Source organism: Melospiza georgiana, chromosome 6 (assembly GCF_028018845.1).
Source record: "Melospiza georgiana isolate bMelGeo1 chromosome 6, bMelGeo1.pri, whole genome shotgun sequence".
NCBI classification, from domain to species: domain Eukaryota; kingdom Metazoa; phylum Chordata; class Aves; order Passeriformes; family Passerellidae; genus Melospiza; species Melospiza georgiana.
Genome location: NC_080435.1, coordinates 17,812,501 through 17,835,729, shown reverse-complemented (window position 1 = coordinate 17,835,729; position 23,229 = coordinate 17,812,501). Strand labels below are relative to the sequence as shown.

Sequence of the window (23,229 nt, the reverse complement as noted above, 5' to 3'; positions counted from 1 at the left end):
TCCAAATGAGAAATCCATCAGCACTGAAGAAAATTTTCTATGCAAGTCAACTTTTCTCAGCATCACAGATAAAAATAAGAAAATTAATAATTAAATACGACTAATGTGAATATCCATTTAATGCATGTGGACACAATCTGGTGCCCAAATTGATCCAGTGGCTCCATAATACACTAGACAAGGGACATACCCTGGGTTGTCAAGTTTAAAATTCATGTATTTGTGTAAAAATGGTACTTTAAGTCTAAACTTGAAATAATGTCTTCAACACATGGCATTTCCCTTTGAAAGGTACACTTTTCATGGTGTGCCACTCTCACCGATTTCACTGATTTCCAGTTAAGGTGGGGAGAAATATGGAAAATACAATCAGATAAATAGCAAACATTTAGTCTAGGGATAAAATGTTTAACACAGGGCATGCTTCTTCAGGATCCCACTCTGGTTTTTGTTAGATTTATAAAACTACCCTCCCACTTACACAACAATACTGGATAATTGTAGAACTGTTTATGCCTGTGGCAGAATGCATAAAGGGACTGCACAGGGATATCTGTCCACCACAATAGCGGCCTTTCCAGACTGGTCTCTAAAAATTGGCAAACCATAAAACTTGAAGACAGCTTATTAAACAAAAAGAAAGAACAGATCTGAAAGCTTAAACACAAACAATGACTTTCTATCTTAATCTTTGTCTGTGTCAGGTAAAAATGCTTAAAGTTGCAAAGATGCTTAGTTGCAGAGATGACTAAGCCAGAAAATCTTACTGCCCTGAAGAGAAAAACTCAGTTTTGGACCACTATTTCAGCTGCTTACTATTCAGCAAGGGCAAAATTGAGTCTATTTTTGAAACACTGGGGTTTCATATCAAGGTAAATAAATGGCATTTTTCCTGTCTACATTTTCTTGCCAGCTCATTAGCACAGCCGAAATTTCATTACTGATCATTCAACCCACTGTAGTTAGTGTTTTGACAAAATTCTCTGTTATTATAACAGCTTAAATACCCATATATAGGCACTATAAATTTAAGGATTAAGTTCAAAGGGTAAAAAATTGAGAAAAATAAATAGATGCACAAAATACAGAAAACCCAAAGTAGCAAGGTATGGACACTGAAATACTATGGAATGACTCATTCAGGGATAGACAGCCCCTGCATGAAATCATACTTTACTTTTAATAAAACCTCCACCTTTATTGCATGTCAATTGGAAAACAACATGAAGAGCTCCAGCACAACATGGGAAAAGCTTTCCTAGGTCTGTCCTTGGACTTTTTCATGCTGGAGGGACAATATACTTTAACCAACTTCAAATTTTCTTGGAATGTTTGTGGTCAACATTTTCCTTAGTCTTACCAGCTTTCCAGGCTGCCTGGTGTAAACAAGTGATCTGCTGGCCATTTCTTTTAGAGTTGCTGTGAAAGGCTCAAGCTTTGGGAATGGCAGGAACAATTCTGAATAATTACAAACAACTTGGCAAAAATAAAAACAGGGACTCTGTGACTACACACATGGTATTTTCTTCACACACCACAGTAATTCCTTTAAAACTGTTACATTAAGATAATATGTAAAGATAGTTCAGCAGGCCTCTTACTCTGAGAAAATTAATTTATAGCAAGTGCATTCACTAAATTTCACAAGTTACATGGGTTATATTCTTCAAAAAGATAGCTGATGGTTTCTGTATAAAGAAAGGAAAAGCCTTATAGGCTCTTAGATGTTTCCACTGAAAAGGGATTGAGCAAATAATAATAATTTTCTTGTTAGTGTAAAAAATTTTTCTTTTGTATTTAGATTGAAAAAGTTTAAGTAGCTCATTTTCCATCAGTGCTCCCACTGGTTTTAACAGGATAAATGAGAGTACTGCTGAAAATGACAAAAATAAAGGTATTGATGGCTGACCCAGTATTTTTTATATTATATTGGGAAGCCAATATCTATAGAAATACCTGCAAACTGAATCATGAGCCAACTTGGTCACCTTCTCTGAAGTCTTTTCACTTCCAAAATGGAGCAATCAGACACAAAATTACAGTTCTGTTGGTGAGAGATTACAGGCTAAAAAGACAATTCACTATTCTTTCTCCTTCCTCCAAATAGCCAAAGTACAAAATACAGGGGGCTTTATTTAGGGGCTGAGATGCAACATCTCAATTTGGGGACACCACAATCATGAATGGAAATCTGGCTTGGGAAAAGATCTCTGTTTGGTGTCCTCCTAAGGGTTAAGGACAGACCAACAGCCTGGCGAGCTGGACTCTCTTGTCAGGAGTCTTAAACGGGGGGAAGTGCGCAGGGCTGCGGATTTTAATGGCAGCATTTACGTTTCACGTCGGGAGGGGGGATCCTCTGGAGCTCTCTGAAGGTGAGAAAAGAGGAAACCTTGTGAAATGAAACTGAGGGCTGCACGAAATCAAGGTCACAGTGTTAGTTAGCAATTTGATAATAACTGTGATCAACTTTGATTGAAAGTTGATGACTGCAATCCCACTTAATAGCCAGAGAGAAAACTGTTTCTGCAAGAGTTCAACTGAAATCACAGGATGAATGGCCAAGAAGTAGAAAGCAAATATTACTAACATAAAATGTGTTAGCTGAATTGCTTATTTCCATGTGGATGAGGCTTTTCTGTTATAAAGGGATATTTATCTGTCTCTGCATTGAATGGGACACATGTAAACACCCCAGGAAAGTTGGATATCCAGAGTGGTTTTGATTCCAAGTACTAGAGGCATGCTGGCACTTGGAACTAGTCTGGAGTTAACATATAATGAAAGCAAATGTTTACAAAATCATTTCCAATCACTACATTAAATATGGTTTCCCATTTTGAGGAATTTAATTAAATAGAATTAAAATAAATTAAAAATCTAAGTGATCATTTCCAATTCTCATCTGATTAAGAAAAAAACACAAAAGTTTTATTAAGAAAGATTTATTTAAATCCAAGGCTTGAGAATGACTGCTATGAGCTATTGAGAGAACATCATTTGTTAAGTCTCAGCAAATTATGCTAGTGGGAGGGCAAATGGCAAGTAATGAAATAAAGCTTCAAGTCTTTTACTCAGCATTTACCCTGATAAAACTTATACTGATTTCACTGTTGAAGTATAGGCTGAACACAATCTCTAAAGGGTTTGCATTCCATCTTTTACACAAGTCTAAAAACCTCAAGAAGAATCAACACAACAGTAAGCTCTAAGCCAAGAAATATTATGTTAAATTTAGAATTTAAAAAAAAATTTAAAAAAGAAAATAACTTCAGACCAAATGTTTCAAAATGAGATGTCATAATAATCAAGCACATATAATCTAAGTATGGTCTTATAAAGAGGCCACTGCAAAACCTGTCTGTTTGGAAAGCATGGGCAGGCATATTTTGTTGTATGTAAAATATATTATATTTTATATTATATTGCTTAATTGCAGCAATGCCCTCCTATTCAGGTGTTGGAGAAAACCAACACTGGGTACAGAGATTTCAGAAGGTTACAATTTTTCAGCTTTGTGATTCAAACCATTATCTTTACAAATGAGTAGCGATTGGAAACATGTTGACAGGCACTTTGCTCCATTCCACAACAGAAAAACACCCCAAAAATTTTAAATACAATGACAGAGCACTTCTATATGGCAACCAACTCACCCACAAATGATACTCATAAACCCATGTGCTTTTGTAAGAGTTAGATGCTAAGGATTTCCTTAATTATCCAAATACCATCTGTCCTAACTCCCTGTGTTTACATTTGGAAATAAATCACAACAATATTGCGACTTTATGCCCTGCACTTTGGTTAAATGCTCTTATTAAGGAAAAAGTAATGGACAGCCATTTACAAAATGATTATTTAGACTTACATTTTCATCTAAACTGAAACTAAAGAAGCATTGTGATCAGTCCCAGCTGATCAGCATTGTTTACCTCTTGGGTAAATAAAGACACGTATTTTGTGATGCATGCTTATCAGAAGTTGCCAAATAAAACAAGGATTGTGTGGCTTGGATATTCCAGACCACTTTGTATATATCCAACTTCCCCCTATTAGGTCATATTAATTGTCCAGCTTATAAGTAGATCTATTGTAAATATAAAAATAAAATTTGTCTTTATGTTCTTAGCAATATCGAATACACATGAAAATCCTCCTCTGTATACAGTTCCATGACATGCAGTACATGCTTTATGTCCCCCTTTCAGCTTTTGCAGAGGAATGCATGCAGGAAACCAGCCTGCTGCATAGAGTACTTGTATTTCTTTAAGGTAAACACTGATGAAACATTTGGAAGATTGAAATAAAACCAAGAAATTTTTGAGACATAAAGGTATCACATAAAATTGCCGTGAATTACAATAACATTGGCTGAATCCCAGAACAGATAATCCTTATAAACATGCAGGAATGTTGTAAACTGTATATGAATGTCAGTGATACAGCACATTAGGAGATTCATATTACACTTGGTGCTGTGTAAGTCTCAGTCCCTAGGTTTTTCATGGCCTCAAAGATTAAAACAAATATATGTAGTATCTTTCCTTCCTCCATGAAGATATTTTATGTACACAGTTTTATTATGCTGAACAAAGATACCAAAGTCTGTTTTTTCTTGAGCTGTCAAAGTACAAAAGAAATGCAAAAAGTCCTTGCACAGATGTAGTAAAGTGCTGGATTTTATCTTTTGGCAGGTGCTCAATATGCAGCCCACATAATCACATGTTAATGACTGGAGTGTGTTAATCAGCATGCATACCTGATTCCTTTTTGCCCAAGGAAAAAAAAAATTAACAATTTAGAACGTGTTAATGCTTCTACTTTTGAAAAAATTCATGTCAATATACAGAAGTGAATTAAAAAGTTTTCAGAAATTGCTTCATAAAAATAGGAAATGTTAAAATAGGAGAAAGGAATAAAATTACTACAGATTTAGATGAACATAAACCACAAGTCTTTTGCGAAGAACTCAGGTGATGATTAATTCTGTTTAAACACAATTCACCCTAGAATATAGGGAAAGGTTTAAAATAGACTGTGCATTTGGAAAAGAAAAATTATACAATGTCAAAATGAAAATAAAACAAATAAAACAAGCATGCCAACAAGAACAATTATTTGATTCTTCTTCAAATAAAGTTCAATTTTATATTTAACCACCTCCAATAAACACATTATCTCTCACACTTCTAGGCAAGTTTTTTATTGTTTTTATATGAAATGTTAACATCTTTTTATGCTAAAGATAATAAAACAAAGCCCTTGATATTTCAAACCTTTAGACATGTGCTTAACATTATAGCTGCTGGTAGTCCTAATAAAGTAAAGCTAAGCACATACCTGAATGCCTTCTGAATCAGAACAACATGCTTAAAAAATAATTAATTCTATCTTTTCTGCAATATATTTCTCATAGATGCTTATTTTATGGAAATATAAAAAACCATATCCTCAGCTTTTACACACCCTTTAATTTCAGCCAAAACTTCGTACCCATGCAATTATGTATCTAGGTATTTATCTCTTTAGTTAGATAAAAATTCTAATGCACTACCTGGCATGCAGAAATAATATCACAAGCAGAGTAGAATTGCTTTCGATGATCGCAAAACTCAGATTTGTACATGTAAATAACAGCTGCATGAGCAATTTAGCAGAAACAGAATTGCCAGAGTTTAGGGCATTTATGTTTGATGCATTTTATATGTTCATATTCAGCCCATAAAGGAACCAAAAATAAAATTTCAAAACATGTAATTGTATCTATAACTTTCAAGAATTTGAAGCCATGAATTTATATAACAACAAATTCACAGTGTTTAGCATGTGTAAATGTTTTTCAATGATCTTCCCTAAACACCTGAGTTTATTTTCCTTAAAGGGAAGAACCTTCAACACGAGAAGTTAATAACATGGAGCAGGAGGAGGGGGGGAGCAACAGGATTGTGCCTGTTTTATGTGGAGACAGAAGCACCAAAATATTAAGAGCTTTAGGATACCACCTATTTCTGCCTTTCTGATGGCAGTAGCTTTGTTAAAGCTATATAAAGTAAAATGAGATACTCGGTGATTTAAAATTATTTTAAAATGAACAAATACATGTGATATGAAAAGATCTTCAATTTCTCTGCTGCATACATAAATCTGCTCTCAGTACTGCTGAGATGTACATGCAGCCACAGTGGAAAGGTAGGAAGCCTTTCACTCCTTTGGCAAGAAGTCAACAAAAGATAGAGAGTCTTGACGTAATTATGAAATATCTGTCAATGCAGCCATTTAAGATAAAATCCAATGAGATACAGTTAGTTTCTAAATCCAAGGGATCTCTGAATGATGTTACAAAATGTACAGGGAAACACAGCATATATTTGGAGACAAATAATTTAATTTGTGTGTGTGTGTGTGTGTGTGTTTGGTTTCCCTCGGTCCCAGGGAAATAACACCCATCGTTGAGACTGGGTTCGCTGCAGGGGTTCCCTGTGAGAGTCCCTCCCACCCAAATAACAGCAGAGCAAAAGAGACGTGCCTGCCCTCATGCAGAGCATGCACACACTGCCTCACTGACTCCCACTGCCAGCTGCCCTGGGGTCATGGGCAGGGGGGAAAAGGAAAGGGGCCAGTGACCACCTACAAGTGATGCCCACAATGCCTGTGAGCTCCTCACAACCCTGCTTGTTACACCAGGACTGGGGGTGGGAAGAGAACTTACCTCTCTGTGGGTTATCTACTGTTGGGAGCAGATGAGAAGTTGTGCATTTTGGACAAAGGGTCCAAATTTCTTTAGATTAAAACTGCTAAAGTTTATTATTCGTGAGTCCCAACTGTAGCCTTAATAGCATGGGAATACGCCACCCCATTCCTCAAAGAAGGGAGACTCACTTGTCCATCTAAATTTGTATTTTCTTGTTGGCCCTGCTTTCTCCTGACACTTCACAGCAAAAATAAAGAAAAAAATCTTTGTAATTTACCTCATGGGTTGTGTGGGATTCTCTATGAAGATGGGGGCCATTCCTGGTTCCCCAGTGAGCAAACACATTAATATTTTCCATTTCTTTGCATGCTGGCCACTAAATATATTACTGGGATACAACAACTCAATTACTAATAAATTTAGCAAAATTAAATATTTTTGGCCTTTCCCACTCAACCTCTCTGTTGCCTTATCAGAGACAGATTTTGGATGCAACCTAAAAATTTTACTATTTTCTTGCCTGCTTCTCACTGTCTCACTGGACAAGGCACAATACTTTCACCATTACCTTAGTACCAGTTTGCCCTCTTCCCTACAGTTTACCACAACTAATAGATATGGCCTTAGCCTGAAATAGGTTTCATTTTCTAGTAGTGCTACAATCAGCAATAAATACCCAGAGATCAAGGTGTTTTTACACTAAGTTGCAGTTAGAAAGATAAGTATAATCTTTTCAGCTCAGTAATATGAATTTACAGAAATCTTTGGGTTGCCTTATCTTCCCCCCACTGTAATATCAAATTGGCTGGTGAAATGAAACTGGCAGTATAAGTCAATACAGGTCTGACGTTACAGTTGTTACACATTGCTGAATCTGTCAAATGAAAAGGGAGCACAAAGGGAATTTCCAAATGCAGCTGCTATTTCCCATTTGTTAAATCCTTTTATTACACCATATAAGTACACAGCTGGGAAATACTATAGAGTAGGAGTTAAAACAAAATATTTTGGCTTCCAGACATTCAGAATACACAAAGGACTCAGTGGAAAGCAATGCCTGATATCAAAAGGGAGTGAAAGTTTGAAAACATTTCTAGCCAGTGTGGTTTTTTTCTGATAATGAACAATGTAGTTTAAAGGTATCTTACATTACAAAAAGTGCTGCATGCCATAAATGTTGGGTAGAAATGCAATTTTTTTTCACAAAAATTGCCCTCCTACGGTATCTTTTCTAAACTTGAGATCTGTACAGCCCTCGTAGCAAATTATGATGCATACTGTGTGCTCTTTCAAATTCCAGTGAACTCCTTAGTAGTTTTAAGGACAGAAAGGATGCAGGATTATGCTCTTAATTAGATACCAGATAAAAGAGAAATTTTTCCTCCCCATATGTCGACACAGCATTCTTTGAATTTACTATCTTTTAAGCAGACAACACACATTATTGATGCATTTTAATGACAGCACTACTGTCTTTACTTTCAAAGTAAATGCTATGAACAGGTGCTTCTTCAAATCTGCTTCTAAAGGATCCGTCTGGGAAAGGTCAGAAAGTGCTTACCTTCTGGGAATTTGGGTTTATTAAGTAAAAAAGTGGCCACTGCCACAGCACCTATCTCAGAATTGCCCAACCCACCTTCTGGAATCTGTCTTTCTGGAAAGAAACGTCTCTCCTCCCTCTAAGGAGTATGAACATGTTTTCATCAGGATAGTTGCAGGCCTCTCTAAATTCTTTCTTAACAATATAAATGCCTGCTTGACTGAGATACTTCAGAGAAACTCTCTGCAATGAATATAGGCTTAAATGTTTGCTCATAAAGAACATATTTAAGTGAGGGGAAAAAATCATAAAAATAGAACAAGGTACTTAAATGAGAGTCCCTCCTGGAGAAAAAAAAAAAATTTCCCCACATCACTGTTGTGATCTCACAAGCTAAGTCACCTAACTGTCAATACACTTGGACCTTGCTCTGTACATTTAGAGCTCTTTTAATTGCTACCAAAATACATGTCTTAGTCTTCACTGTAAACCAAGCCTTGTAAATTGGACCCAGCTCTGAGCTGGGAAGAAAGAAAGATCCATTTGGTTTAGCTGAGAGCTTGTGAAATAAGTCTGACATATATCCACCACCAGATTTAAGCCTAGGGACTTGTGGAAACTGCTAATGATTTTCAGGACATTCATCTACATGGAATATTTACTGGAAAAAGGAGATAGGAGAAGCAGAGTGCTAAGTCCCTCAAGCAAAGTTTATGCACCTGTTCTGAAACATGAGAGGCTGTGCAGTGATTCGTGCCTGTCCAGAGGTACAGCGAGTGTTGACATGACAGTGCAGCACGAGGAAAGGAAACAGAGATTGCTCTTTGCCACTGGGACTGCAAACCCCTCCAGAGCAATGTGAGCACAAATGATCACACTGTACAAGGGCCAACCATTTCACCTCACGCCAGGTCCAAGGAACAGGCCGGACCAAAAAAAAACAAAAAAAAAAGAAAATTAAAAAAAAAATGCATGGAAGGACTGCTGGAACCTAGGAGTTCCTTTCTCTCTAGGACACAGAGTAATTTTATCTATGATACTGGTGTCCTAATATCAAAATTCCAAGAGTGCACCTGCTTCTCTGAATGAATGGAGAAGTAGCTGATGAATTCACAGATTAACTTTTTCCATCAACAAACTGGATCAGTCCTTTCTAGTCTGAATGCAGCTTGTCCTCCTGATAACACAGAAGTTTAAATTATTCTAATGCCCTTATTGCATAACTTGGGCAAAAGACTGACTCTCAGTCCAAAATTCTGAATGTAAGCCATAAATACAACTTAAAATCTACCTTTCCAAATCACTAATCTATAATCATTTTTCTAGGAAGTGATTTTGCGGTGGAAGTTTTGTCTTCATAACAGTCATCTAAATGCCTGAGAATATTTTAGACCTGACAGAAAGTTCTGCGCTGGGTTAAATTGTGCATTACAGATTAGATAGCATTTTTCTGGTTTGGTTTGATCTCTTGAATCATTTGGATTTTAGGAGAAAAAAACCCAACACTAGATTAACAAAATAAAACTTATTGTAGTGCTATTATTTAACTAAATCCAGACATGATAGTGTGCACAAAGAACTCTGGTATCTCTGTTGAGAGAATGCATCAGAATGATTGTATCTAGTCAAATTTGAAATTAATCCATTATTGTTAGTGATGCTAAAAAAAGTTCAGCGATTGTGCTAAGCATTATTAAAATCTGCTGATTTGTACAGGAAAAAAAGAAAGATTTGCTGAAAAAAAAATCTGATCAGAGATACTTAATAGAAATTGAGAAATTTTATAAAAATGCAAATTATTCTTTTTAAGCTAACTGTCTGAATTTAAGGTTTTTGAAAGTCACTTTCCAGAGAGTCTGGAATTATGATGTTCTAAATTTACAGAACACCTGGCTGCTCCACATACCTTAATTCTGTTTCTGAGGAACATGTGCAAGAAAAATAAATTGACTAAGATGCTCTGGCCATTCAGCCTTCATTCAGCCCGCCCATTTATTGCAGAGTTTTGGAGATTCAGAGACAGAGCTACAACCACTAAATAAATTATATTTAGGCTGCTGAAGAGAACAGAGATAATAATTCTGATAATTTCCAACGTCGCCTGTGTATAAGTGGTGATCTAGCTACTCATAAACACCTTTCCCCTCCACAAAAAGTTGTAATTTCCTAAAAGCAAAGTAGGATGTTTGTGTCACCTAAAATGCCAGTTTCTTTGTTGCTGTGTAAAGATGTAATATTCTAGATTTGGTAGGTCCTATTTCTGAAAGGCAAGTAAAAAAAATTCATTAAAGTTTCTTCCTTCAGCACAACACTTTGCAGATGACAAACAGTTGTGAGCTACATCCCCCTGTCAGAAATTAATGCTTGGATATATGAGCTAGAAAGGTTATGACATAAATCAAGGTATGAATGAAAACATGATAAATAGATGCATTTCCTTTCAGAAGGTGAACTCATCAAATGACCTCATTCAAATAGACCTGTATACTTAAGTAAATTATACAATTGTAATTTACAATTACACCATACGATGTTGATCTACTGCCGGCGCTTTAGCATTTAAAAAGCTTTACACCTGCACACGCCTTCCCAAAGGGCAGCGAGCCATCTCTCACAGCGTCAAATTTGGAAAGGCCCCGCGGGGATGGCCAGACTCACCATTCTGTGTTGGGCTGAGATTACTCCGTCCCACTCGGGGTCCTGCGGCATGGTGGTGACCAGGGTCGAGGGCAGCTCCTCGGCGTGAGGTTTGTTGTGCATGACATTGTGCAGAGGCAGATGAGGGGCCGCGTGCTGCTCGCTGTTGCCAACCTCCTCCTTGTCTCGTGGTGCTACGTCCTGGGTCATTGTTTCCTCCCCATCAGCTGCACATGCAAATGGAGAGGTAGCCTGCTTGGAAGACATTCTTCTGCGAGACAAGAGAAGGAGACAAAGAGAAAACATTGGTGCTCAGTGACAAAAAAAAAAAAAAAAAAAAAAAAAAAAAAAAAAAAAAAAAAAAAAATCAAGCTCAGAACAGTCCTTGAAGTGCATCACACCTGCCTAGAACAGTAACAAATTAATCACCTGCAGTCAACAGAAGTATTCTAAAAAGCATAGGATTGGGGATCTGGACCCAAAACGCTGAGGAAAAGTACTCCTTGATGCCAAGACAAGGTCAGGGTTAAGTTATATGGCATCATTCTATACATTTAGACTTGTCAAACAATATAATTTTCTTGAGCCATAAGAAAATAGTGATTTTATTGGTATTTTCATGCTGATTCTATGAGTTCAATTCTTTAAACTCTTACTCCCATGAGCAACCTGAAGCTTACAAGCAAGCCTTTAAAGGAGAGAGCTCATCATGCTTACATGACCTCATTCCTTGCAAGCAGAAGATGCTTTCTACATATATGAGAATAAATTTTAAATCCATTTCAAATTCTGCTAAATGAGTCCTTTTGCTGTTTGTTTAAAGCTGTACTGCTGTTAGACAGTTTAAAATTTTGCCCAGTTTTACCTTTCAGAAAGTATTTAGAGAAGCTCATGTGAAAAGTATTCTAAACCTAAAAGGTTTGCTAAATGGATGGATAATACCTTAGTAACATTTTACATTTCAAACTAAAAACCTAAAATAATTACGTTTCTTTTCATATTAGACACAAAGTACAGCATATAGCTCAACAAAATACTTTGAATTACTTAAAAGTGCAATGAATAAATGCACTGATTTATGTTAAATGCCTTTTCCTAATAATGGCCTCTTACTACCATCTCATATGCAAACACAGCTTTCGCCACAGTTTCTGCACTTAGATGAAAATATTACTGACTTCAAATCAAAATCTGAAAACACTGTCATTTAAAATTTCTAGTAAGATTAACTGCAACTGTTAAAACAATCATTAATAAACCTGAAAAGAGACAGCTAAAATATATTAGTTATTTTCCCAGGTTTTAGTAACTCCAGAATATCCTTGACACCGAAATTGCTGAGAAACTAAGGAATAAGATCTTCACCTTAATTGCTTTTTAACAATAATTGATTTCATACCATTTCTTTAAAAATGCACAAATCAGTTAACATAGGAAACCACATGAGCATTTTTCAAATTAGCAAATCATTAACTTGCTAGTACTGTTTCTACAGACAAATAAATACTGATTAAAGGGTCTGGAAATCTGAGACTAACAGTTAAATTTACAAATCTGTCACATGCTTTCATGAATATTACAGTGAAGGAAATATCAAGTGCAAAGAAAAATAATTAAGTTAATTCCAATTTAAACAGTAGTTTTTATGTAGCAGTCTGTGTTTCACATAGGATTTAACAGCTAATGTTAAATTTCTCACAATTAATGAGGGAGTTCAGATTTAGTATCCTACAGTGAAAAAAAAAAATTAATATAGGATCAACTAATCTAATTATGTACAGTTCAATATGAAAGTATTACAAGCTTTGAAGTGCTCTGAAACATATTAAAACACTGATACCTATTTAGAATAACTATTCTGTAAATAGAGATAATCCTGCCTCTTAAACTCGATACTGGTGGGGGGGAAAAAAAGGTTTGTGTTTTCTTTAGGGAAGCCTAAGTGTAAGTGGGAGTCTGACATGAGTGTTGCCAATAAGCAGAACCGAGGAATTTAAACCGTGCATTGCATTCTTCCTATGCTAAAGAATTTGTGTTGATGCTACAGAGAACATGCCAAGAGTTCAGCAACCGGCATTATCGTGTGCACTTCAAAAGGTTCTGGCTCATAATTGCTGTGATCCAAGATAAAATAAATATCCCTTTTCTCATTAATATTAATATAAATGAGAAATATAAATAAATATTCCCTTTTCTCATTAAAGTAGTCACGTTAATGCAATCACTCACATGAAAATATAAGTCATGCTTTGCGTAATTTGAAAACCCGACATGAAAACCGAAAGTCACAATAAAGGTTTTTCCTTTCTTTCACCTTCTCAACAGATCTCATTCCTGTTTCATACTGAACGAGCTTCTGTGTAAAGCAAGAGCTATGGCTGTTTCTTCACCATAAATTAATCATGACACAAAACTAGAAATGAAAATGTCTCTTAAGAATAATTCCAACTACAAACTGCACCAATGAATAATACTGCACAATCCTAATTAAACACAACTCTGCAGCTGCAAAAATAGGCTGAATCTGTCCAAAGCTACGAGTTGGCTTTAAAGGCTGGTTTGTTAGGGACTGTTTTCTTAAGAAAGGCTGGGCCCTCAGTCTTAATCAGCCAATAAATTATTTCCTGCAATTACATTAAATAGAAAATTATCTTCAAATTGGGAATGTTAATTGAAAATCAAAATTCAGACTGAAGTTTAGAAATTACATGCTGAATATAATTAGTCTAGAAAGGCTTCACCTCTATTTCATAAACAGGCTTTTGGTGTTTCCCCAAGTGACCATTCAGCAAAGCTATCTACTGGTAATGCACTGTAAGGGAAGCATTTTTTTCCTTGACACGTACACTAATATACCTTCCTCTTATTCGTGATGATTTAAGCACAATTCAATAAACATCCCCATTCAATTGCTGTGAAGTTGATTACATAAAGGGACTTTGTTAATATTAAAAATAAAATTATAAAAAGTCCCACTGACTAGTAATCTCAAGCCATGCCCAGCAACTTTCTTCTGTACTGGAGCAAGAGAACAGACCAAGGGTAGGGTTCAAGAGCTTCCTAGCTCCACCTACCACTTCTCCCCACTGCTGCATAATGGACAGACACCTTCCATGCTGCACTTTATTCAGTCACCTACAGTCTTGGAGCCTGGAAGGGAAGGCAGGTTCAGGCAGGCCTCCCAGGCACTTGCTTTTCTCATGGCATAATTTTTAGGGGTGTGTTTCACTCCTATTTTCTCCAAAGCTTTGTTAAAACAACTAGATTTAACGGTAACTTTTTGGTTGTTAGATTAAAAACATTGGGTTTAAAGGGACAGATGTGTAGGGACCTGTTAGATTAAGCCTTCCACATGCTTTTGCCAGCACAATCATTAACTCAGAGAATATAGTTCATTTTTACATGGCTTTCTAAGGGTGTCCAGTTATGCCTGGGTTTGCAATCAGGAAAGCAGAGCAAATTTAAACTCTGCAGATGGGTGTTATCCAGGCATTTGGGAGAATTCTGAACACATGATTCCATCGGGTCAAAAGGCAGAGTTCAGTCAATAACTCCAAGGTCTCATTCAATTCCAGTGGAGAAGACTCTGGCCCAGTTGAGTAGTTTATGTTTATGATAAAATTAAGCTGCAGAGCAGCGTGTTGTGTTAAAATATTTCAATGTTAAAATATGAGCATGAATAGCAGTCAAATTTTAAGCCATAACAACTTCCCAATTTTATATTTAATATATTCAAAATGCATTTGCTGAAATCCCTGCTGAGAGGAGAAAAAAAAAATCAATATTCATAATAAATAAGGCTTGTAAAACGTATCAGAAATTTACTAATTTCCATTATAATTTTTTTTTTCTGCTATTATCAATTAAACTCACTGGAATGATTTAAAAAAAAAAAAAAGTTTCTGATAAAAAATATCTCCCTAGTTATAACCCCTGCAAACAGGGGTTTATAATGGAAGTGCTGACACAACCCTAACTACAGCAGCGCAAATGGTGCCGCTATAATACACAAAATCAAGTTCTATTATTCTAAACTATCCTCGCTCGGGGGGTTTTCTTTACTGTGCTCCCAGACAAACTGCTGAAGCATGAAAAATTTAAATGCAATCAAGTGGGTCCAATTCTACTTTACTAGAACAAGTGTCTACAGTGGTACAATCTTAAAAGAAGATGCAACAGATTTGTTTGGTGCTTTTCTTTCTTTTTTCTTTTTTAGCTGTTTATTTATAATACTGTGCAGTGGAGATAAAATAAGAGAGGAAATTACACTCACATTATATCAGTATATTGATTACACAGCACACAATCAGAAAGAAAACTACATTGTGAAATTGTTGCTTTGGTTAAATTGACAGATTAGCTGAACACAGCAATCACTAAAGGTGGAAAATATATCTAATGGGTATGAGAAAAGGTTGAAAAAGGCCCTAATTAACTGAAGTCCTATCACCTACTGGATTCTGAGAATTAAAAAAATCTTAATCCATATTTTCCAACTCTAGAATAAATTCTACCCCATTTTGAATTTGAGACACAAACAAAATGTGATAATTTATCAAAAGGTCAGTAAACCTAAAGGATTGGACCCCAACTTCAGTCAGTCTCAAGTAGAAAAGATAAAATTGAACTGCTACAGGTTTTTTTACCTACAAAAACCTAAACACAATCCCAAACAGCTTCACTTGCTATAGATAGGACCTGTTTTTTTATTTGAAATCAGAGAAGAAATTCTCTGTGCCCTAAAGAAGACAGCCAGTCAGATTGACAAAACGTTGGTTTTTCTTTTTTTCCTACATCCAGTGTGTTATACCTTTCTAAATGCAAATGTTAATACTTTTCTTTTTTTGTCTAAGGTTTTCCTCAAATTCTTCAAAAATTCATATTCTCTTTTTTAAAAACAATTAGCTGGTAGTCCTGACATGAAAGGCTTCCAAAGCCTGAAAAATCTTCCATCCTTGTTGACTGCTCAAATGATTAAATGTTACAGTAGAAATTAAGGCAAGACCTGGAGCTTCAGCTGCCAGACATTTCAGAATCAAGCCATGAAGTACAACAACAGATAACAACAATGCAATGGCCCAGACACTGCTCCAAAAACATATAAACTGAGCAATAACAACAGATATATGACAAAGCAGACTTATAGTTGGCTGGGGACTCTCGCTTCTGCTCTGCTCCACCCTCACAAAGCATTCATAAACCTAAAGGCATGTCTACACTGCAGCCACATAAATGACTGCTTTGTAATGCTCAGATATCCAAACTAATTTTAAACAAGCTTGCTTCTGATAGCTCTCCAACTACAGTAGCATGGTGCTCAGATGGACTAATTCATCCTGCTTTAGTGACTGCAGCAGAGACATAACCCAGGTCTACAGCTCCAACAGTAGATTGGAATCAGATTAGATTAGAAATATATTCGCTTACAGAGCTTTTATGAACAGTCTCCATTCCTTTTCCCCAAAGTGCCAGATTAAAGTACTTAAGTGCATGATTAACTGTAAGTATGCAAGCAGTCCACTAATTTCAAATTGGACTACTCAGTTTCAAAAAGTTAAGCACATGTCTAAGTGCTTTGGTGACTCCAGAACTAAATAAATTAAAATAAACCATTTTTAGAAGTACTCATAACCTTTTAAGCATTTCCTTCTAAACTCTTATGCTAACCTGGTGTTCAGAACTAAAAGAAAAAAAAAAAATCAGCCACAGCATCTTATCCGTTCCCAAGTTTTAAAATGTGCATACTCCTCTCATAATTTTAAACATTGTCACAGGACCCTTCTTCACAAATCATCACTTTGCTTTGGGGTATATTAGATGCATTATAGCTCAGATAGACTTAAAGAAAAATGAATGTGTTTTGGCAAGAGCCAAAATATTTTGCAGTTCTGCCCTGTAAAATAATGTTGTGTAGGCAGAACCCAGCAATGTAACTCACTGTAAAGCTAATGCTGTAATCTTTAGCCATCTTAGAATAAACAGCTATTTCCTAAAATTATGAAATCTTGTCTCTCTTTACAAAGAGAATTAGGAGCACAATTGAACAGTTAGCAAAAGATTTTGTACTCCTGGGGCCCCACACCTCAACATAAATCCCTCTGCACAAAGCCCGAGTAGCTCGAGAAGGCTGCAATGGGAGAGAATCTCTGTTTCTGTTTCTGGCTCTGAGTCACAGCAAGGCCTCAGGCCAATCAACTCAACTCCCTCAAGCTCTTCCTTGGCTTCATTTTGCAGGAATTCTACATGAATTAGTTACATATAGATCATAAACAGCACTGCAAGATTAGAGAGTTTATGGTAATCGCAGGAACCACCTTGGAAATAAAAGGGCGGGAGGGGGAGTGGAAGCAAATGTGATTCAAGAAATGACAGCTAAAATGTTAACTGAGCACCCAAATCTCTGGCTGAAATAAGCATCAAGCTAAGCAATACACCCACGGCTTCCAAGATACACACTCAGCTATTCTTGCATTTGTTTTTCCAATCCAGGCAAATTACCCTTCTGCTAATAGATACGAATCCAAATCACAAAGTTTGACTTGAGATTCAGACTTCCTCAAAGCTCAGAGGGAAGAACTTTTATGGTATTTCTTCTCCTTTGAAAAAAAAAAAAAAGAACATGAGGGGAAGAAAAAAAAACACAGCATCTTGGAATTTTTTGGAAAGTCATTTTCTTATGTTCTGCCATTAGAGTGACATTCCCAGCCATGCAGCCACAGTGAACTACTAGGATTAGCGAATGAGCTCTTGTCTCTTTACCTAGTTCTTGAAAGCATCAAAATGGACACACCAAAACAGCCTCACAACCCCTCTGGACTTTTCAGTGAAAATCTAAAATGTCTGTTTGGATTCACAAATGCCAAAATCACAATCTATCTTTTTAGCAATCTAAATACTCCATTCTCTTTATCCCCTACCAGAAGCTTGCACTGAAAATGCCTAAGGTGAATAAACCCACACTGAACACAGTAAAAGAGCAGTGAAAGAATAGTCACTTGGCACCTGGGATGTGCTCATCTTCAGTCACAGTAGTTAATATTTTCTATAGTTTATATTTAGCTGACAATATTGCTGTCACATTATTTAAACAGCTTGAGACTGTTCTTTGGACTGGAGCTCATATGCCCTGGAATGCTTTGACTCATGAATTGTTTCTCCTGATAATGTTACATCACGTAACCACCTCTGTTTAATTGGTTGGTATTAGCTTCTCAGTGATGGCTGCCTTTAAAGTCCTATGACTGGGCCATGTGTCTCTGGATATCCAATTTCTTACTGTTGGAAAAAGAAAAAAAAAAAAAAAGGCAGTACTGACTTCCAGCTATCTTTACCAATAATTATGGGAACAAGAGTGAGCGTGCCAAGAATTTATCCATCAGCAACTTATTAGGATTTGTTTTTCTAGGCAGCAAGTAAGAGAAAATACAATATAAATAAAAGCAATCCTTAACAATAAAATTAGAAAACAATGCTTGCTATAAATAAGCACTAATCCACATATTTTTATGAATCAGAATTGCTTAATTGTTTATCTGAATGATTATATAAATGGTTTTGATAAATGATGCCTAAAAACACTAAAATAAGAAAAACTTATTTTTAGCATGTTTAGACTTTGAGTCTTTACACAGAAGACAAAAATACTTTTTTTTTCTCCCTTAAAAAGACAGTTAAGAAATTGTTCTAATAACTGAAAATCTTCCTGATCACACTTAGACCTGGTGGGAATAAGTTCCTGAAAGGTTCATTAAAGCCTTTAAAGGCTCTGCTAGAAACATGCTCCAATGGTAAGATACAGTACTCTTATATTATTTCCCTCCTATGATAGATTTTCAGGAGTTGCCTAAAATTCCATGTGATGAGTTAAACAGTTAATTTTCAGTCCTGCAGGTGTGAAAGGTCACATGCCATCTCTCTGCATTTCAGAGCAGAAATATCAATACAGCCAGACTTCTTTCCCCCCCTCCCATTTCCTACTCCCTCCTTTCCATATTTTTAGTTCTCAGCTCTCAGTCAAACCAAACAGCCCAGCAGACAGAGAAATGAGGTTTCAGGCTCACCTGCAGCCTGTTGCACTAAAGCACCAAATTAGAACCTCTTGTAACACAAAACAATGGCACTGCAGCTCAGTTACAGATTTTTCCTTTTAATAAAAACCTTACACTACAAGGCTAAAAACATTTCTAGCAGGCAAAACATTTCTGATTCAGTAGAGGTTATGCAAGCATCAAAGCACTTAAATATAGGTGCCAAACCACATTGCCAGGAGCTCTTAGTATTGTGAAGTACTGTTACCTGACAGCTCAGTGAATATAAAATTGCTTGTTTCTCCAACTGAAGACAATCAAATTGTCACCTTCCATTGTAATAACACACAACTTGAGATCAGCAAAGTGCCAACACAATTACCAGGAAGAAACAAAATGTAACAAAAAATATCAGATCTAAAATTCTCTAAAGGGTAAACACTTCCATCTGGCTATTCACACACGCACACAAAAAAAAAAAATAGGAGAGAATCAGATGAGAGATTTTATTCTCACTATCAAATATCCTAGTTAATTTAGCAATAAGATTTATTTATAAAATAGAAAAAATGGCGAAAGGAGGTGATTCATGAAACACTAAAAATAAACACAGGTCAGAACTGTGCTGGGATTTTACTTGTGCACATTTAAAGTACTGCAACAGTCAGCAGAGCTGCTGCTAGGGACGAGCATACATATCTGTATTGTTGTTATTATAAACTCATATATGTGAGGTTTCATAAAAATTAATTCTAACTGGCACACGGCGTACTTTGGCACAAGCTACACATGACGTGCCACTTTTATTTGTTTATTTAAATGACTTCACTCTAAGAACTGAAAATGAAGTTTGAACTGCAGTCTGCCTCAGAACTGGGACTTTCAGGATATTAAAAACTGAGGAAAACCTTTGAAGGAGGTAATCTGAATACATGAAAAATAGCATTTTCACCATATATTTCTTGAGGTTATTCAGCAAGTGGCCTACATATTCAGGAGTGAAATTTGCATTTTGGTGATGCAGAGATCTAATAACTAGAAATTGTTTTATATCTACAGTAGCTCTGGGCATCCTATAAACTACAAAAGAGTGTCCTAGGTAGGATATATACATGGGAAACTATTTTCATCTAGTTCACAGAAATGAAATAAAACCTAAACCCTTCTTGAAAAATTTGCACTGTAGGGTGATATAATGGATTATCTCTTCTGTGTGGACCTTTATTCACTACTAACACACACAAAGTTCCTGTGCGTTTCTTGATGAAAATACACATCACCTTCACATACTCTTTAAGGTTTCCCCAGCTATGGGCAAGTTAGAAAAGAAGAGAAAAGGGCAGAGCCAAGACTCAGTCTTCGACATCAGCTTTTCTCTGAAGGACTATTAAGGAATGGCAGGAATGGTCAAGGAGCTTTTTTTCCACCCTGCACAGCTGCACCAGAGCCTGATTTAATCCTAACCCTTTGGCTAAAGCAGGTACAAGGACTACTTAAACACATTGCTAGCCTTGCAGAAGAGGATGAGATGCAGCTCCACATATCCAACCAGGAATTCCTGCTGTGCCTTGTCTCAGGTGCCTCATCCACAGGAGCTCAGGTGCAACACAGAAAAGCTGGATTTTCCAACTGCAGCCTGCTCCCAGGCTTTGGCCTTGGATGGTTGCTCTTGTGCGCTGCACCCAGTCACACAACAGCACCAGCAGGAACAGAGGAAGAAAGGAAGGTAGGAAAACCCCAAAACTATTTTAAAGGCCCAAGTACTTTGATCAGATAAAACATAACTAGACACAATGCCCATTTTTGTGCAACTTTGGGAAGTTCTGGTTTTAGTTCAGGGTCCTTACAATCAGGCTTTTCGAAGGCAGCATTGTGCACAATATTGCTTTGTTTTGGACTGAGGTCTATGCAATATGATCATTACCTGTGTGCACAATAGGGACCCCAAAATGTGTTCATAGACCCCTGCAGGAGCCACCTCATTCACCAGAGAGCTGCAGCTAGTACTGGGAGAAAGAAGCATTCTGTTCAGAAAAAGATCACATGCCTAGATAAATCTACTCAGGAAATATTTGAGAAATACCCTTATTTGATGGGCAGTGTGGCCGAGGACAAGGGTGGTAACATCTCTTTTACTCCCCCCAAACTCTCCACTGCCTGGGCTGCTTTTCTTTTTATTTTAATTACCTTCACTACAAAAATATGAAGAAAAAAGATAAATAATTACAACACTCTAAGAAATCAAATAAAGTACAACAAAACATTTTCTCCTCTATTAATTAAGGTAATCAGCTGCTATTAAGTGCAAACAATTTAAAGTTCAATTTATTGAGACTTTGAACCTCCTATCCTTTCACCAGTTACACAGGTGAAATATCTACCAATTTTAACTGACGTTAAAAAAAGCCTGAAATAATAAGACTTTTTTTATTCAAAGTCTTAGCATGACATATTTAACATCAAATATTTTAGCTGTTATTTAGTTTTAAAAATAAATTGTTTAATACTAACCAGACTCCCAAATAAAGCTCTGTATTTTTAAGGAATTCACTGAGGTATCTAAGGACTAGGCACTAAAAAGAATCAGAGAACATGAAAAAGTAATCATCACAGGATAAACTTACACCCCTTCACTATTCAGCTTGAAGAGATCAAGCAGCAGCAGTCCCTGCATGCAGCACTCTGAAACTGCATCAGTTGCAGAGCAAACTACAAACTCTCCCTGTCTTTTGGTTTCAGTTCTGTAACGCACCACAAAAGTGTTAAAAAGAAATAATCTGCAGTAATTGAGGACCCTCTACTATCCCACTTCCACAGAAGGTTACAGAATACAGCATCTGCTCTCTGAGAAGGAAACATGCATATCAAAATCAATCATAAGGGTAAAGGTGAAGAGTGCTCAGGCTCGAAATTGCTCCACATTTCTGAGTGTTCAAAGTTCAGTGTCAGTAATTTTAAATGTGTTAAAGAACATAATGAAGAACAACTATCAGAGTACAAAAGAAAACACAGGCCAGCACACAAACCAAAGGCTCAAATGAAGTTCTTTCCAAAAAATTAGAAAGTAAAAAGGCCAATGGTCTAAAATGCAGACTTTAAAATATTGTCAGTGATTTTAAATATTTTTTACCATTACCCTGCACATCCAGTTAGATCCCCTGCAAGTGATTTTAGGTAAAAGGCTGAGATATCCTTTTATAACTTGTGATGCAGCATGTTTACCATTGAAATATACGGTGCCTTATTGTGGTTTTCATCTCTGACCCATTTTTTCCTATATATTACGGATAAAACACACGATCTGCATTTGTAAGGGAGTCTTGTCTTTTCAAACAGTGTCACTTTTTTTTTTGCTCAGGGCTATATTTTGTAACCGTTCCCCACTTATGTTTATTGGTAATAATTTATAATAGACAAGTAAACAGTCTGCATAATATGTGCAGACTGTTACTTCAAAACTTAGATTTGAACAGTTTCGTTTTCTCATGGACATTTGTGGAGGGCTCTGTTAACAATTTCAAAGGCAGTGCCATATAGAACATGATACACACATTTCATACGCACAGATTTGCAAGCCGGTTTAGTTGGTACAGCTATCCTCACTACCATGAACCATAAACGAGACAGTCCACTGCCTGTGGTTCTAACCCAAATACATACAGAATTGAAAAGAAATGTATCTTTTAATCTAGGAATTATGACACAGATACAGAATCCTTACGGATTTTTGAGAATGGGTTGGATCCTCAGATGCTGTAAATCAGAGCAGTTGTACTGAGGTTAAGTCAATCCTATTTATTCATCTAAAAATATATCCTTAACAACTTTTCTTGGCATTGAAGATTTATGTTGGGTCTTTTTGCAGTATGGAATTTCTGTGTTTCCGTGAAAAACTGACTACCAATATTAGTAGGAATCCTATGACACGATAATATTCCTCCTAACACTCATCGCAGAGAAATGCAAAAAATAGTAAGGTAGATTAGGAATAGTGGCAGACTGTATCCATTGCTCTCAGTATTTTTAAAGTGTATTCCTCTTGAGCTGATTCAAAATAACAAGACCTCTTCACTTACACAGACAAGCACTTTCAAGAAAAACCCAAAAAAAATTACTTCTCCGACTGGCATAAGAGCTTATAGCAGATCGTAATTTGGGGAGGAATCAAACACAAACTACTGAAACAAAAATAATTTATGTTTTAATTCAAACATGAATTCTTAGGCTGCTACTTGGCAAAGCACTGCAGTCCAGCAGCTCCTGTGGAGCAAGGTCATGAAAGAGATGGGGGTCATCCATATACGTAAGACCACCAAGCACAGCAGGCACAAACT

General features: G+C 36.4%; 1 protein-coding gene across 7 annotated transcripts in view; it reads right to left on the bottom strand.

Moving 5' to 3' along the window:
- Positions 1–23,229, bottom strand: part of SOX6 (SRY-box transcription factor 6) — a 369,483-nt gene that overhangs the window by 217,978 nt on the left and 128,276 nt on the right. For 6 of the 7 annotated variants that reach the window (XM_058025836.1, XM_058025840.1, XM_058025842.1 and 3 more), the window contains exon 3: positions 10,890–11,139. In XM_058025836.1, coding sequence (XP_057881819.1) covers positions 10,890–11,135 — 246 coding nt within the window. In that variant the 5' untranslated portion in view covers positions 11,136–11,139. The remainder of the gene's footprint in view (positions 1–10,889; positions 11,140–23,229) is intronic. The other variant, XM_058025838.1, reaches the window with a different exon arrangement.